The sequence below is a fragment of the Trichoderma atroviride genome, chromosome 2 (genome assembly GCF_020647795.1).
Source record: "Trichoderma atroviride chromosome 2, complete sequence".
Classification (NCBI taxonomy): domain Eukaryota; kingdom Fungi; phylum Ascomycota; class Sordariomycetes; order Hypocreales; family Hypocreaceae; genus Trichoderma; species Trichoderma atroviride.
In genome coordinates this window covers 5,988,823-6,003,818 of record NC_089401.1, presented here as the reverse complement: position 1 = coordinate 6,003,818, position 14,996 = coordinate 5,988,823, and the positions used below count along the sequence as shown (strand labels likewise).

The following is a 14,996-nucleotide window of genomic DNA, read 5'->3' as shown; positions in this document are numbered from 1 at the left end:
TGCCCCACGATAACTTCATTTCGCCCCCACGCCTTTGGATCCCGAACATTTCTTTTCCGACTTCAGCTCCATCTTCCAACCATGGCTACCAACGGATCATTCACCACCCAGGACCAGTACAAATCCGCTGAGCAGCCGGCCGTTTCAACGGGTCCGGCTGACGCGAGCGGAAACAACCTTTCCAAGGATGAGGTTGGCTGGTACTTTGTTGAGCAATACTACACCACCCTGAGCAAATCACCAGAAAAGCTTCACGTGAGTTATAACAATGCGCTCATAGGACGTGTGTTGGATACTGACGAAATCTGAATAGCTTTTCTACGGCAAGCAATCTCAGTTCGTGTCTGGACTCGAGGCCCAGGTTGCCAACGTGTCTGTTGGTCGTCAGGTATGGCTTTTTTTTCCCTCTCCCTCCCCACAAAACGATCCAAGCTAAAATTGTACCAATCAGGCGATCCAAGAGCGCATCAAGCAGCTTGACTTCCAAGACTGCAAAGTCCGAGTATCCAACGTCGATTCGCAAGCCTCGTTTGACAACATCGTCATCCAGGTCATCGGTGAAATCTCAAACAAGTCTGGCGAGCCCAAGAAGTTTGTGCAGACTTTCGTTCTTGCCCAGCAGCCCTCTGGCTACTTCGTCCTCAATGACATGCTCAGATATATCAGCGAAGATGAAGAGGAACAGGTTGTTGCCGAGGCCGAGCAGGAAGCCCCTGCCGCTGAGCCAGAGGCATCTGCCCCCCGAGGTGCCCGTTGCTGCCGCGCCCGAGTCCGCCGAGGAGGATGTGAAGATCGAGGCTGTCAACGCCGACGAAGTGGACCAGAAGCTCGAGGAGGCTTCCAAGGTCAACGGTACTGATGCTGAAGAGCCTGCCGAGGCTGCAGAGACCACCGTTGCTGAGCCGGAGAAGCCCGCGCCAGCTGACCTTGAGAGTGCTGCTAAAGCAGTTGCCGAGGAAGAGGCCAAGGAGGTTGCTGAGCTGCCCAAGGAGCCAAGCCCTACTCCTGCCCACAAGCCCACTGCTAAGCCTGAGGCTGCTCCTCCTGTTGAGCCGGCTGCTCCTAAAGTGCCAATGACTTGGGCCAGCCGCGCCGCTGCCGCCGCCGGCCCTCGACCAGTCGTTCCTCTTCCCAAGACCGCCACTCCCCCCAGCTCCAGTTCAGAACAGGGCTCCCGCACCTGCTGCTGCTGCTGCTGCTGCTGCTCAGCCCACCACTGCGGCTGCTGCACCGGCATCTGCCCCTGCTGCTGAGGCTGCCAAGGAAGTTACTGGATGGCAGACCGCTGGCGCCGATTCCAAGCGCCAAAACCGACCTCAGTCTATTGCTGCGAATGCTGAGAAAGAGGGCACAATGGGTTACGTCAAGTACGTCACAGAGAAGGTTCAGGAGGCCGAACTTCGAAGTGCTCTGGGCGCTTTTGGCGAACTGACCTACTTCGATATCAACCGTGCTAAGGTACGCCGATCAACTCCCCCTCTTCCCTGTGTATAATGATTGGTGAGAATAAGTCGTACTAACTCGTATGTTTCTTAGAACTGTGCCTTTGTTGAGTACAAGACTGTTGAGGGCTACCAAGCTGCTCTGGCCGGCAAGAACCTTACCGTTAATGGCGAGAACATTGTTGTCGAGCCCCGACGACCCAAGGCCAACACCTACGGCGGTAACTTCGGCGCTGGCCGTGGTAATGCCTCAGGCCGTGGCCGTGGTGGTTTCGATGGTAACCGTCCTGGCGGCCAGAATGCTAGAGGCAACTTCCCTGGACAGGGCCGTGGCCGCGGCGGCGCTGCTCGTGGTCGTGGAGGCGCCCAGGCCGCAAACGTTTAGATGACGAGCGTGCCAGTCTGAACTTTCCATAAGACAAAACATCAACAGCGTATCAAACCAAAAAGAGAGAAAAACACAGAAAAACAAAGCTGCGAGCTTATCAAGGCCATGCCCAACAATTAGGATGGCTAGCATGATGGTATTTCACACTTTCGTGGGAAAGGCGAACAAAATAGGTTAGAGATCTGCCGGAGCGGAAGTGGGAGAAGCTTGGAGACGAGACTGGATTTTGGCCCAGGCCCTCCTAAAAGTTATCTGGTTTGTTTTTGGTGGTGGAGTATGAGCAAGCCTAGGCTGGCGTCGATTTTTTATTTCGATTTTTTTTTTCATTGTTCTTCCTTTTTCCTTTTTCATCTTACCATCCCATTACTGGTATGGCTGCATCTGTTCATTGCGATTAGGGGGACTCAGGGGCTAGTAGGATAGTCTACTGAGCAAAAAAATAATAGGGAGGGAGGATCCTTCGTGTTTTATGTATATTTCAAAGGGAAAAGGGGGACTCTGGATGTTGCTTTGGCTTGCTGTTATATCGGTGGGCGGAGCTATCCTTGGTTGGCACGGCGCATGGCGATGGGTGGTGATATTTTCCTATTTCCACTTGGCCTTGGTTGGTGGAGAATTCTTGGCAGCATGTGTGCGGGACATGAAGAAAAGAAAAAGAATGTATATTAGGCAGTTACGCGAGATGCAAATAAAGTATGCCATGACGTTACGGTGTTTTTGATGCGATGGCACTGGCTTTACTTGATATGATGCGTGTGCTATTGGCACTTTTGGGGTGTCGTAATCGAGCATATTGCTGACTGGCTCCTGTTTGTGATTACCTATTGTCTTTCCATGTAGTATTTCCTGTTAAGAATGTATTGGGTCTTTTGAACTTCTGGTTGATATCAGTAATGGACAATTATCACTAGTTTACGTATTGAAGTTGGTAAGAGGATACAGAGTTATAATTAGCAATTGATAGGGCTGGAGGAGAGGCACGAGATTCCAAGATATTCTGAGAGAGATGAAAAAGGTGGCATGTATAAGTTTGCCTCTAAACGATAAAAACGTGGTAGTATCACTGTTCATGGTTGGCAACGGATCTTTGAGAAAGGCAACCAAACAGCCTGGACATATGAAGATGGTATGAGCTCATAAAGGTAATTAGACTTGATACGTTGATTAAGTAGTATATTAGCCCTGAAAGGCTTCATCGCGGAACGTTCAAGGGCAGTTATGAAGAATAGAATAGGCCGACTCTAGAGTTTTGTATGTTGTTGCAGAGATCAAAAGAATATGTACATAGTAGGCTCTATCTATAGCTCAGAAAGTATTAGGAAGTAGAGAACGAGATTGTATGAATGTTGTCGATAATCTTTATTTCATTCTCATTCTATTTATTTCATCTTCTTTCCCGGGGGGGGGGGGTTTCTTTTTCTTCCTCTCTACCTCCTCCATTTCCTTGCTTCATCTATTAGACTTTGCCTCAGCGCACTTGATATATTTCCTGCAAGCCACTTGTTGTAGCATATTTATAGACCGCTCTCTTATAATATTGAACTTCAACTTGTAACAAGACCAATGGCGAGAATGGTGCTCATAAAGGTAGCTCTGTCTCCTACACGTGCGTTACGCCTCATTGAGACCACAAATGTAGCCCAACACATTTAGATTGCGCATTCTTTAGCTTTTATTTTTACAATTTATTCAACGATACACTTAGTCCATGGCACAGATCCTTCTCGCATGTAGACCGCATATGAGAAAGTATGGTATCTACAGCTGGGTAATAGATGCGTCACTGGAACCTGATGAAACATGGGCGCAGAGGTTACATCTTATTCATGCAAATTAATTCTTGAGCGTTTAAAATGTGACATCAAATACGTGCAATGCTGAAATAAGCATAAGAACGAGGTGGCGCGTGAAAGAGTTGTACGGCCTTGAGCAGACTCTCACAAATCATTCTTGGCAGATTTCTTGGATTGATGGACATGCCATCAAGGCAACAGACACGGAGGGGGGGCTTTTACTAGACATTGGGAATAATATCATAGCAGAGTGGATGACAGGCTCGGCTCGGCTCATAGACGTTTATTACTTTGTACCACATCATACGATTGCCCATTGCATCGCTTAACGTCGCCGAAGCCGTGGTTACCTTGCTCTCCTTCTCCTCGTGATGGCTTCAGAAAATCAGATAGGGCTAGACGCGCATAGCGACGGAACAAAGAGGGGTGTAGAAAGGAAAAGAAAAAAATGAAGAAGCTCGCTTCAGTGAAGACCCATTGCGGAAGGGAGAACAGAAGGTGAAAAAGTATCCTTGTTTACTGTACATGGTAGGCGAACTTTGATGCTTTCCGGAGCATCACAGCCCACTTACACAACGACCTTGACCTTGCACTTTTTTATATAATGAATCAGGAACCCGGAAGATTACCTTGGCAGTCGCTAGGCGTACTCCGTTGGTCGTATTGCCGTTTTAGCAATTTTCAATGGATACTACCCATCGATCCATTGATCCATTAATCTATTGGATCCTTTGATCTTGCTTTTGTGTACTTGAAGAACTGGTCTCCTAGAACGGGACAATAGTACCAATTATAGCAATCGTTCTGCCCAAGATGGCAACGGGGCCGAAACGCTAGAAATTACGAAAGAAGAAGAAAACGCTCGTCCAGTTATTCTTAGTAGTGCTAGACAAAGGTACGAGTAAGCTGTTAGAGATGCTCTTTATTGCTCTTTTAAGAGCTACCCCCGGTCTCACCAATTCCGTCGGTAGCCACAACCAGAATTGTCTACAAGGCGAAAAAGAAAGAAAAAAAAGGTACATTTGGCCTATATATTACGTGTAGAGCAATGCCAGATCTTTTTAATCACCAATATGGCCTGAAGAGGAAATTGCTTGCCCACTTCAATGTAGAGGGTGAATGAACATTTTCTGTCGTCCGCGAGTCATACAAAATACCTACTAGGTACTCCGTATCTGGCCATTATCATGTGGTACTTGCTGTAATACAGGTCAAGAGTACAAATAACCATTTAAGATGCCGCTTTGGTGGCTTGCTGGGTGGCAAAAGAAGCTTCAATAGAAGGATACGGAAGAAGGGAAAAAGAAAAGACAAAAAAAAAAAAAGTTCCGCCGAGGCGCACGGCCCCATCCGTTGGTGCTATTGCTTCAGCTCAATCTTTTACGTACTCGAAATCTGGCGACTGTCTACACGTGCGATGTCCCGAAGCCAGGCAAGGCAATGGAGACGTAGCATCGGAGAGGCCGTTTCGCCGCCTGATTGATTATACTGCATCTACCAGGTTGCAAGTACTTTTGAAGTTGAGAGCCAAAATTCTTGGCAATGGGCTATAAGTCATAGAATATGCTCGTAATGCTACTATGCCATCTCATTGGGATGCAGGTGAGAAGCAAGCTCAGGATGCATATGCGCTCAAAAGTCCAGTACAGATTCGAGTACGGATAGTCAAGACGCCTGGCCTGCTTGGCGAGCATGATTACATGTACTTTATACTAAAAGTCCAATAGCAATGCTGTACAAGTATATCATGCTCGATCAAGTAAACTGCGGTTGGCCGATGACCCGGCACGATGACTGCCTTGGTCTCATCCAAATAAAGCACATTGTTGATATTGTCAATCCTGCTGCGTACCTATACAAGATTCCTTCCAGGAGCACAGACCCATCTCGGGCTCCGTACAACCAGGCTCTTTTGTAAATGGCTTTCTGCTTACAAGTACAAGGCCTTCAGAACGGACTCCAGACGGCCGCAGCATCCGCATCGTCGAAGAAAAGAGCTTCGGCCATGGTGCGTTTCAGCAAGCCCATAGGCTCATGGTGAGCCGCAGAGCAAAGGAACCCGGATATCTTGGTGGAGAGTAACATTGAAGTCAAACGGCATCGTGATGGGTTTTGGCCAATGGCTGCCAAGCATGGCCCTTCGGCGTATGCGTCACACAGACGAAGATGCCCTTTGGTTCCTCAGCTGGCGAATGGCTTGTTAGTGCCAGCGACTGGGATCCTGCCCGTGTGCAAAAGTTCTTTTCCAGCCCAGCGCTCGGCCTCGTGTCTTTTCTCCCCGAGCACTCCAGTATATGTACATGTTGTGCCGTATAGTACTGTAGATAGCATAGCCACCCATTACGTGAAACGACATTGTAATCGTCAGCATGTGTCCAATGGTATTTTTTTTCTTCTTCTTCTTTTTCTTCTTCTGTTTCTTCCTTCTTACCTAGTACAAGTAGTCCAAGTGGCGCCCAACGCAGTCGTCGTGTTAGGGCATATCAAGCTGAGCGGCTTTCGGCACTAAGCCAACCCGGCAAAAAGCCTCAAAATAGCACACTATGGCTGGCCTTTGGACTTGAAATGAGCATAAAAAATTACTAGGGATAGAATGCATGGCCATGACTCTTGTGATTTCAATTTCACCAAAACGAAGACATGATCGCCAACGCTTACACTCGAACGGTGGAGAAAGAGAGAGCAAGAGACAAAAAAAAAAAAAAAGAGGGGAGGGGTGTGAACTTCCAGAAGAAAACAAAAGCTATCCGAGGAAAACGAGAGCAACGGAGGATCAAAATCAGGCGCAGCTACCCATCATCTTCTCCACAAAGCACGGCAGATGTTCCAGCAGATGAGGATGTGCGTTGCTAGTCAATCGCTGCCTAGAATACGGAGTTTTAGTGCCATGTCTGGTTCTGTAAGAGCCCGTGTTTGCGTGATTGAATGGCTTCAGACCCCGTACTCGTTTACAGGAGCATTGCTGCCGTACAGTACTTTTCACACACAGTAATCAGATGGCACGATCGGCCTCAAGACCCAGTGCCGGCGGAAGTGCCGGCGGAAGTGACAGATTGGTTCACACGTCGCTCGATATGGTTTGACCATGGCAGGGGATTTGGCATTAGCATGGACGGATTGGTGCGGTCAGCAGGGAATCCCCTCACGCAGCATATAGACAACAGGTGTATCAGATGGAGGCTTGCATGTTGCAGCGGCACAGTAGTCGTATCCATCGCTGTGCTGTTATTACATAGGTACCTATGCAGTAATGAGCTGGTTCATGTACTATTGTATCTGCCGTTGACCACCAACCTACACGCATTTGGATGGGGTAAACGTGTAAAGGATACAACAAATCTCGATAACGATGTGCCTGCCAAGAGGAGTAGCAAAAGCCAAGCAAAGAGTAACTACAAGCTTGGCCTTGGCTTTGACAGGGCCCTAGAATTAGACTGAAGGACGAAATTACCAAATTCTTGTCATGGCCGATCATGTCTCGAATAAGCCAAGCCATGCGCCTCAGAACTTTGCAAGAACACACGCGATGACGATGCCACTGGGGCAGCAAATGTTGTGTTCAAACGTCTAGAGAACAACTCCAGGCGATATCGGTCGCAGCCAAACAAACTACGCGTGTACAGCCCCGTGAACGGACTAATGGCTGTCGGATGGAAACTTCATGTTGGTACATGGAGTCCTGATAGATGCTGCGCGCGCTGTGCTGTGGCTTGGGCAAATCGGACGGCCGGGCATGAGACGGATCTGGTTGCATGTATGCACGGGCAAGCTTCAGCCTTGACGGTTGCTGGATGCTGAGAACCACGTTATCCATATCGGGGAATTATGATCGGAGCCGAGGGCCGGTTCAGCAGTTGATGCGTTTCGACAAATCTGCTGAGCTTGTGAGCCACGGGCGATGGTGACAGCTGCAGCAGTAGCACTACTCTTATAAATCACACTTGAATAGTAATACCATGTGGTGCCTGGGCATCAATATACAAAAAGCGAAATAAACGACAAAAGGGGCGTCGCAGCGACCATCCGGACACGAGCCTACATGTAACTTGAGCCCAACAGTAGCCACAGCATAGAGTTGGCACTGTTTAGAGACCAGGCCAGGTTCACCAGGCCAGTCGCACCACGGGGGGCTACATCGTGAGAAATTTGCCCAGAACCAGCCTACCAATAGCATTGGAAGACGCAAGTTTCGAGTGTGATGAATGGCGGTTTTAACAAGAAAATCCAATTACCAATATGACTCGTAAGAAGCCGGCAGCGATGCGGGGGCCCGGAGCTGCAGCCAGCGGCGACGCCACAAAGGGAATAAGGCGCCAGCCAGGGCTCCTGGAAATGGAGGATGCGGCTTTCAAAGGTCCCCCCCCTTGCCCAAAAGTTCCGAAAGGCTAGGATGGGGGGAGGGTGTGGTCGGGAAGGGGGGTATGTTATGTACAAGTACTGTGGAAGAGGCCTGTCATGGCGTGTAATTCATTAGAGAAGTAGGAATCCGTTGTAGTATTGAGGAAGAATCAGGAAACGAATACTCGGCAGTGTTGATGCGTTGAATTGAAGCAGAAGAGGCGCAGAGCAGAGCAGAGCATAGCACTTGCAAAGAAGAGACGACAAGCTTTAACGTTAATGTAAGAGCAACAAACATTGGATGGCCATCGGCGACTACTCAAATAGGTAAGTCCCAAGGCAAAGTCGACCACGGCTCTAGCACCCGAGTATTGCGAGATAAGTCTGCGCGTATAGGTACTCGACGCACTGATGGTCCTAGGCACGAGACGTGCTGTAGCGTGTACATGGAAGCAAGCAAGAGAGTCTTGCAGTTAGTTCGGCCCGCCGGGAGCGATTTAACCAAAAAGCTTAAGCAGAGGGCGCTCGCTCCCCTCCAGTTCTGGTACAGTACTTGTACAGGAAAACAGCGCCATCCTGCCAGCTCTTGCAGCCTGTAGCGGCTGTCCCAGCGCTGCCCCAGCGCCGTCCCAGAGCCAGGGCTCGCTTTCATCTTCGCACCCATGGAATGGCCATTTGCTTGGCACCACCACCTGCTCCAGGTCAGCTCTGGCTTTGCCTGCGACAGGCGCCAACGCCGCGTCTTGCATGAGATTCGCCGGGCCTTTTGCGGGAAAAGACCCCCCCTATAGACCCCCCCTATAGATCAATCAGATGCGCCAATGAGCTAGCGGTGCTCGTGCCGGAGTAATAGGCAGGCTGCTTGGTGATTCGCACAACACAAAGTACCTCAACCTGCACTGAGATGCGGCGAAAAGCCTGCGAAAAAAAGACAGTGAGAGGCGGCCCCGGCTTTTGAATGAGTCCCAAACCCCGCCCTCCACATCCTGCGCGTGGCACCTACCGCGCAGGGCTTAGCGCGCACCCAATATCAACAGGTCAGGCCCAGCGTCTGTTTTGCCAGTCACTTTTGGCTGCCACAGAGCACTTTCGTAGCGTTGTGGTAAACGCGCCTCTTCCAGACGAATGCGACCCTCTTTTATTTTTCATTCGTTTCTTTTCTTGGAGTCGACTCCCGTGCTGCGTCCGTGCTCGAGACGAGCCCCGTAAAATACAGCCCAAGCGGGCGAGCCAACGACAGGAACTTTTTGATCGCGCAGCAAAGGTCGACCCGGAAATAGCGGTCCCATATATTGGGAGCCGGGCCAGAAGGGTTCTTGTTCTAGCACGGCCATTATTTTCTTGGCAGCAATAGATCCATGAGGCTATCAGATGGTGCTGGGGGGGATCTTGGTGAATTATACGCAAAGTGACCAGCAGACACTCTTGAATGAGGGCATTCTCATGTTGCATCTGCTGTTAATGAATACCGAGGTGCTTGTATCTGACTCTACAAGTCCCTGGTACTGTACTGGTACCGCTGCGATGGAAACTGCGCGATACCACGTCGGTCCTGCCTTGAGTTTGAACCAGGCCGAGGCCGCCAAATTGCAACGCTCAGGTAAAGAAAGAGCTGACGTGGTACCTGCCAATACCAGTCCCCTACCTGTATTAGGCGACTCCTTCTTTCCCCGACGGCCCACCACTATACTGTAGAGGTATCTGTACTCTGTCTGGACTGCTCCATGCTCTGCATTTGTCGCGCGCGCGGGTACCTCATACCTAAAATAAGCGTTTATGCTGCGCTGGTTTGTGCGTTATTCTCCGCCTTCGTGAGTACACGATACCTTGGTCGTGTTGTACTTGTGGCAGCTGTCGCAGGTGTCTGGCACAAGTTCCCAAGTCATCAAGGTGCTGCTGCTACTGTCTTCTCCTTTCGCCAATCTCGTGAAACGCCAAATTTGCTGCTCAGCCTCTCCTCTGCACCATTACCAATCATGCTCGCGCTCCTTTGATTGTCGCAGCAATCGCCATCGCATCTTTGGGAAGCGAACGAATACCTACAGCACCTGTAGACATTACAGCAAACGGTTGGCTGGCTTGCACCTTGTCGACTTGTGTACGGCTCTTCCGGGCCAGGCTCCCGAAGGCGTCTCAGCTGGGTCAGAAAGGGCCCGTAGTCAGAAAACAGGCTTGGCTCGAGAGGCGGCTAACCGTCAGATCTAGTGAAATCCGATGCTCTGTATCGCCGTGGCGCTGCGGCGGTCGCGCGCCTTTGGGTCCCATCCACGCCATCCCATCGCAGTCGACTTCAAGCCCTCGGCCCACGCCCATCCCCACAGAGCTGGGACCACCCCTTCGACGACAAAAACCCCTGGCGTTGACTTACATGAAGGCCAATGTGTGCCGTGTCCGCTGTGTCGTCGCCGCTAACGTGCTGCTGCACCCATACTTGCACCACTGTATCCTCCGGACGGCTTCCATCTCAAGCCCTGCCTCGCCACCCGCACGTTTCCTCAACCACGGCTCAGCACCTCGCGTGTCAGCGCAACAGGAGAGCCCGCTCCCCATAAGCTTTCCGAGTCTTCCTGGAACCTTGAGAGACCGCCATACATCGGGGCCTTGTTACGACCCCGAGGTTTACGCACCCAACTGTCCGCAGAGGGTCTCATCGCCACTAACAAAAGAGCCGCCGTGCAGGGCTCCAGCAGCGTCTTGCGACCACGGCCCCGTCTTTGCTGCTTCTCTCTCCGTTTCGCTGTCCACCCCCCCACCGTGCTCTTCTTGAGACCTCGTTTCCCTCTTTCTTCTGGATACCTGACGTTTCTGATCTTCCCTCGGGTTCATCATGCGCCGGGGCGGGTCGTTATGAAGGTAAACCGTCATGATCCATCTACGGATACTCCTCCTGTCAGCAGCGCACGAATAGAGTTCCCTGTAACGAGCCGCACGCGCCACTTGAGGTAGATCGCATTACCAGTGCTACGTCAACACACCGACTCAGCCAGCGCCCGTTGCGTTGCCTCAGAGCATTTGTTCTCCCGTTCTCCGGGACATATAAGCCGGGCCCGTCCCCATGGACCGCCGTGGCTCGGCCGGAGAAAATGGACTTTCACCGATCCAGTCTGCGCCGCCGAATCGGCGGCGTCTATCAATGGAGGAGGACATGCATTATCAGCACATCATGACAGCATCTCAGCAGCGGCGTCCATCACAACCGCCACCATACGAAGACACCGGCCTCGCCAAGATGCCAGATGAAAGGGGAGGAGAGAGGGAAGGGGAGGGCAGGGACGAGGTTGAAGAGAAGGACTCGTTACCAGCCAAGAGCAGTTGGCTGAACCGTTTCAAGAGCAGAGGGAAGGAGTTGAAGATGGCAAAGTCGAGCGATGGTCTAGACGATGAGACCAGCAGTGGACCCGGTATCATGGGCCGAAGTCTAAGTCACGATGACTTGCCAAGCTATTCAAGCTCTATTGCTATCGAAGGAGTATTTCACATGAAGCACGAGATTGAAAATACCACAAAAAGGGCAGAGGATCGACAGTGGCACACCGTCTTTGTCGCCCTCAACGGAACCGCCCTCAGCATCTACGGTACTAAGAAGGATTGGAGCTGGGGCAAATCACGCGATGGCCCATCCATTTGTCCCGACAACCCGCCTTGGATTAGAAAGGCAAAATTAGAAAAGACATACAGTCTTTTGCATGCTGATGCTGGTATTGCCGCCGATTATAAAAAGTGAGTTCTTTCTCCATGAAAGCGAACTCATATATCCCGCATGTGAGAGTGAGGTGTTTGTTAGGATATGAGGAGGATATGAGGAGGATGGGAGAGAAAAAAAGCCTCAGCATACTAATCCACATCTACCTTTAGGCGTCGTTATGTTATTCGAGTACGAGTTGAAACAGATCAATTTCTCTTGTCCTGTATCGAACTGGGCACCTTTGTCAAGTGGCTCGAGTGCTTGTTTGCAGCTATTGATGTGGCAGCCCCTATCGACGAACGAGATTTCCCACGCGACATGTCTATCCCGCGAATCCAGAGAATCCGATGGTACCGCAGCCACACTGGTGAAATCTACCCAAGCACCCAGCCGGAAATTCACCAAGATCCACCTCCGGAGGCTGAAGGCCCCGTTACTCTTGACGCTCCTGACGATGCTTCGGAGCGACAACCTCCATCTGCTCAGCTGCCTACTCCGACGCCTGCCCCTTCACGAACCCACCCTACAGAGGAGACTCAGAGTAGCGAAGCTTTGGGACCCCACCTAAGAATCGATCCCAGGAATGATCCCTTCCATCCCCTCAGCGTAACTTCAGATCCAAATCCATCTATAGACCCACACACGGGCAAATGGTTCCCTGAACACCAGTGGACATCTGCACACGATCTGCTATACGCCAAACTCTGCTACAGTAATTTACTGTTTCGAAGCCCTCGCAAATCAAACTACATCATTAGTAAAGGAAAGCAGTGGTTTGTCGATTGGGGCACAGGTAGAATGGTTCGCGTACTTCCGCCGGCCTATGGCGAGGTAGACTTCTTTGGTCCTTGGCAAGTCATTCATACGGAAAACAGAAGGATTTAACAAATTCTTTGGGGTTGAACCAAGTCAAAACAAATTCGGAAACGAGCATTCCCAACGACATTGGCCTGATTCGAAGGAACAAGTTTGCCTCAGCACCAGGATGCATTTATGCGGCCACACCAATCCCAACAATCCGACATCAACAATAACAGTCCTCCTCCATATTGATATGGACTATCCTCTATTCCACCTACATATTCCTGGGCAACATCGGCTTGCCTTGTTTTCTCTTTTGTTTTATGCCTTGTTCAGTTATACAGATAGCCTGGTTGTAAAGGGCTAGAAATCCCGCATGGGAATTTAGCACGGGGGGGGAACGGGGGAGAAAGACGCGAGCTCTATCATGAAGAGCTACTGGAAAAGGTGTTTTTGTGTTACGTGCATACACGGGCGTCAGGAATGAGCATTTGCACATTTATTACCGGGCGGCAACAACATCATGGGCCGGAGTTTTGTTTTTATTTTCTTTTGTATTTGTTATGCATTTCAGGCATGTATATTTCTGTCTATGTTGCATATTGAGCGGCGGAGAATGAAGAAGGGGTGCCCGTGTGTTGGCATATTGGATATAGCCACATACTATCGCATATATCGCTCGTCGTTGTATATACCGCAATACATTTGATTCATATCTAGTACACTTTTGTTTTAACAGTGTCGTGAAGAGAACCAAGGCTGATTGATCGTTATTGTGTAAATCTATATGCTTAAAGAGTAACAGTATTTATGGGGTATCATCATGTAACCAATTCTAAATCCAACATATTTCCCAACACTCTCCCCTCTTCTCGTTTTTATGCCCAAGGTTCTATGAAACAATGAAGCCTTGTTTGCCCTCCTCTTCGTTTTGCAATCCAACAGACATCACCAAAACGTAGTCTATCCAATCCACCTGTCCTATAGGCACACGAATAGAAGCATAAAATCGTTGTATCTAAAAATCGCCTACTTCCACCGCCAAACTTTCTTCATTCCGAAACAGCCTTGTCCACGTCCCTCGCCTCGGCAGCCAACTGGTCCACGACGGGCGCCAGCGCGGCATTTGCGCCCCTGACGTCCCCGACGGCGGCCTCGAGCGAGTCGAGCAGCGCCTCAATCTCTGCGCGCTGGCTGCGGATCTGCTCGTAGAGGATGGCGTTGTGGGATTGGGCGGTCTGGAGCTTGGCGTTGAGGAGGGACTGGTGGGAGGCGAGAGACGGGGCGAGATGCGCGGAGAGGATGTCTTTGGCGGGGAGGAGATGGGGTCTTGTAATCAAAAAAAAATGTTAGAACTCTCTCTTTCAACAATTTGTGGTGGGATTATGGAGCTTTTTTTTTTTTTTTTTCGTACGGAGTTGGTTTAGGAGCGTCAGGCGCTGAAGATATGCGTCGATGTGTGGCGTCTGCGACGAGGCTTTCGAGGTCGTTGAGCTTGGGCACAACTTGCCTCGCGATGAGGATGCTTTCGAATTCTCTCTAGCAATTGAGAACATGGAAACATTAGCAAGACCGTCTCTTCCCTTGTCTCTCCCCCTCATTCTTCAAGGCCCAATACCTCGCACTTCTCCGCCAGCTTCTCCGCCATTTGCGTCTGGACCTGCTTCAGCACCGGCTCCGCCTTGCTCGCCACCGTCGGGTAGCAGGCCGCGAAGTTGTCCCATTTCAGCTTGGCCAGCGTGCGCTTCAGGCTTTGCGCGTAGAGCTCTTGGAATCGAGTTGCGCGGGGGCCGGGGACGGCGGGCGCTGCTGGTGGTGCTGCTGGTTGTGGTGCGTCGCCATTGTTGTTGTTGTTGTCGCCGTCGGCGTGGGTATCTTGGGAATCTGGCGCTGCATTGTCCGTCTCCATGGGAGTGTCTGATTGTGATGCTCGAGCTTGCGCTTGAGCTTGGGACGTAGTCGCCATGGGATGCTGCTTCGTTTTTCTTTGTTTTGTTTCCCCTCCTTATCGCAAAAGAAGTCGACTAATACCAAGGGTATAGATCGATGGAGGGAATACAATTGGCGTAGTGTACAAAAAAAAAGAACAAGTCAAACGCAAAGGTGGAATAGAAGAATGAAGAATGTTGGAATGCCACAGAGGGTGGGAGCTTGTCATAAGGCTAAGCGCGTCGCATTTTCCAATTAAAGAGACGCGAACGTGGGGTTGCGCCTTGGAACGTCCGAAACTGTGTGGCACGTGACGGCGAGTTGATCAAAATACCTAGTATATGCATGTATTGATTAATATTTTCCTGACCCCCCTTTGGAATTGGTCCATTTACCAGTGTTTTTGGTACTTTCAATGCGGCTTAGCTGCCTGCAAGCACTATAAACCCTTAATCGCCAAGCTGTCTGTGTATCTCTGAAGCACCTAGTAGGTCGGACGTTGCTAATATCGTCATCATTTAACTCACTTGTACGCCCCCTATAACTCAGAACAAGCCCTTATATCATACTCTAAATGCTTGGTAGTAATATTTGTAATGAAGAATACATCAGCTGAGCAT

At 50.3% G+C, this 14,996-nt stretch overlaps 5 protein-coding genes across 5 annotated transcripts; 4 read left to right on the top strand and 1 right to left on the bottom strand.

The window, feature by feature from the left end:
* Window positions 1-81: 81 nt before the first annotated feature.
* On the top strand, window positions 82-436 carry TrAtP1_004831 (uncharacterized protein; the record flags this gene model as incomplete). Its single annotated transcript, XM_014084241.2, has 2 exons — window positions 82-255; window positions 314-436. 2 exons carry the CDS (start codon window positions 82-84, stop codon window positions 434-436), a joined length of 297 nt encoding a protein of 98 aa, XP_013939716.2.
* A 208-nt stretch (window positions 437-644) lies between these two features.
* Window positions 645-1,253, top strand: TrAtP1_004830 (uncharacterized protein; the record flags this gene model as incomplete). The annotated part of the gene is made up of 1 exon (XM_066112467.1): window positions 645-1,253. One exon carries the CDS (start codon window positions 645-647, stop codon window positions 1,251-1,253), a length of 609 nt encoding a protein of 202 aa, XP_065968552.1.
* Window positions 1,254-1,353: 100 nt separating this feature from the next.
* On the top strand, window positions 1,354-1,827 carry TrAtP1_004829 (uncharacterized protein; the record flags this gene model as incomplete). Its single annotated transcript, XM_066112466.1, has 2 exons — window positions 1,354-1,458; window positions 1,537-1,827. 2 exons carry the CDS (start codon window positions 1,354-1,356, stop codon window positions 1,825-1,827), a joined length of 396 nt encoding a protein of 131 aa, XP_065968551.1.
* An 8,412-nt stretch (window positions 1,828-10,239) lies between these two features.
* TrAtP1_004828 (uncharacterized protein) lies at window positions 10,240-13,169 on the top strand. The gene is made up of 2 exons (XM_014084238.2): window positions 10,240-11,681; window positions 11,817-13,169. Exons 1-2 carry the CDS (start codon window positions 11,017-11,019, stop codon window positions 12,529-12,531), a joined length of 1,380 nt encoding a protein of 459 aa, XP_013939713.2. The 5' UTR covers window positions 10,240-11,016; the 3' UTR covers window positions 12,532-13,169.
* A 22-nt stretch (window positions 13,170-13,191) lies between these two features.
* TrAtP1_004827 (uncharacterized protein) lies at window positions 13,192-14,893 on the bottom strand. Its single transcript, XM_014083428.2, has 4 exons — window positions 14,772-14,893; window positions 14,066-14,710; window positions 13,862-13,986; window positions 13,192-13,776 (listed from the first exon to the last, which is right to left on the bottom strand). Exons 2-4 carry the CDS (start codon window positions 14,411-14,413, stop codon window positions 13,500-13,502), a joined length of 750 nt encoding a protein of 249 aa, XP_013938903.2. The 5' UTR covers window positions 14,414-14,710; window positions 14,772-14,893; the 3' UTR covers window positions 13,192-13,499.
* Window positions 14,894-14,996: the final 103 nt, after the last annotated feature.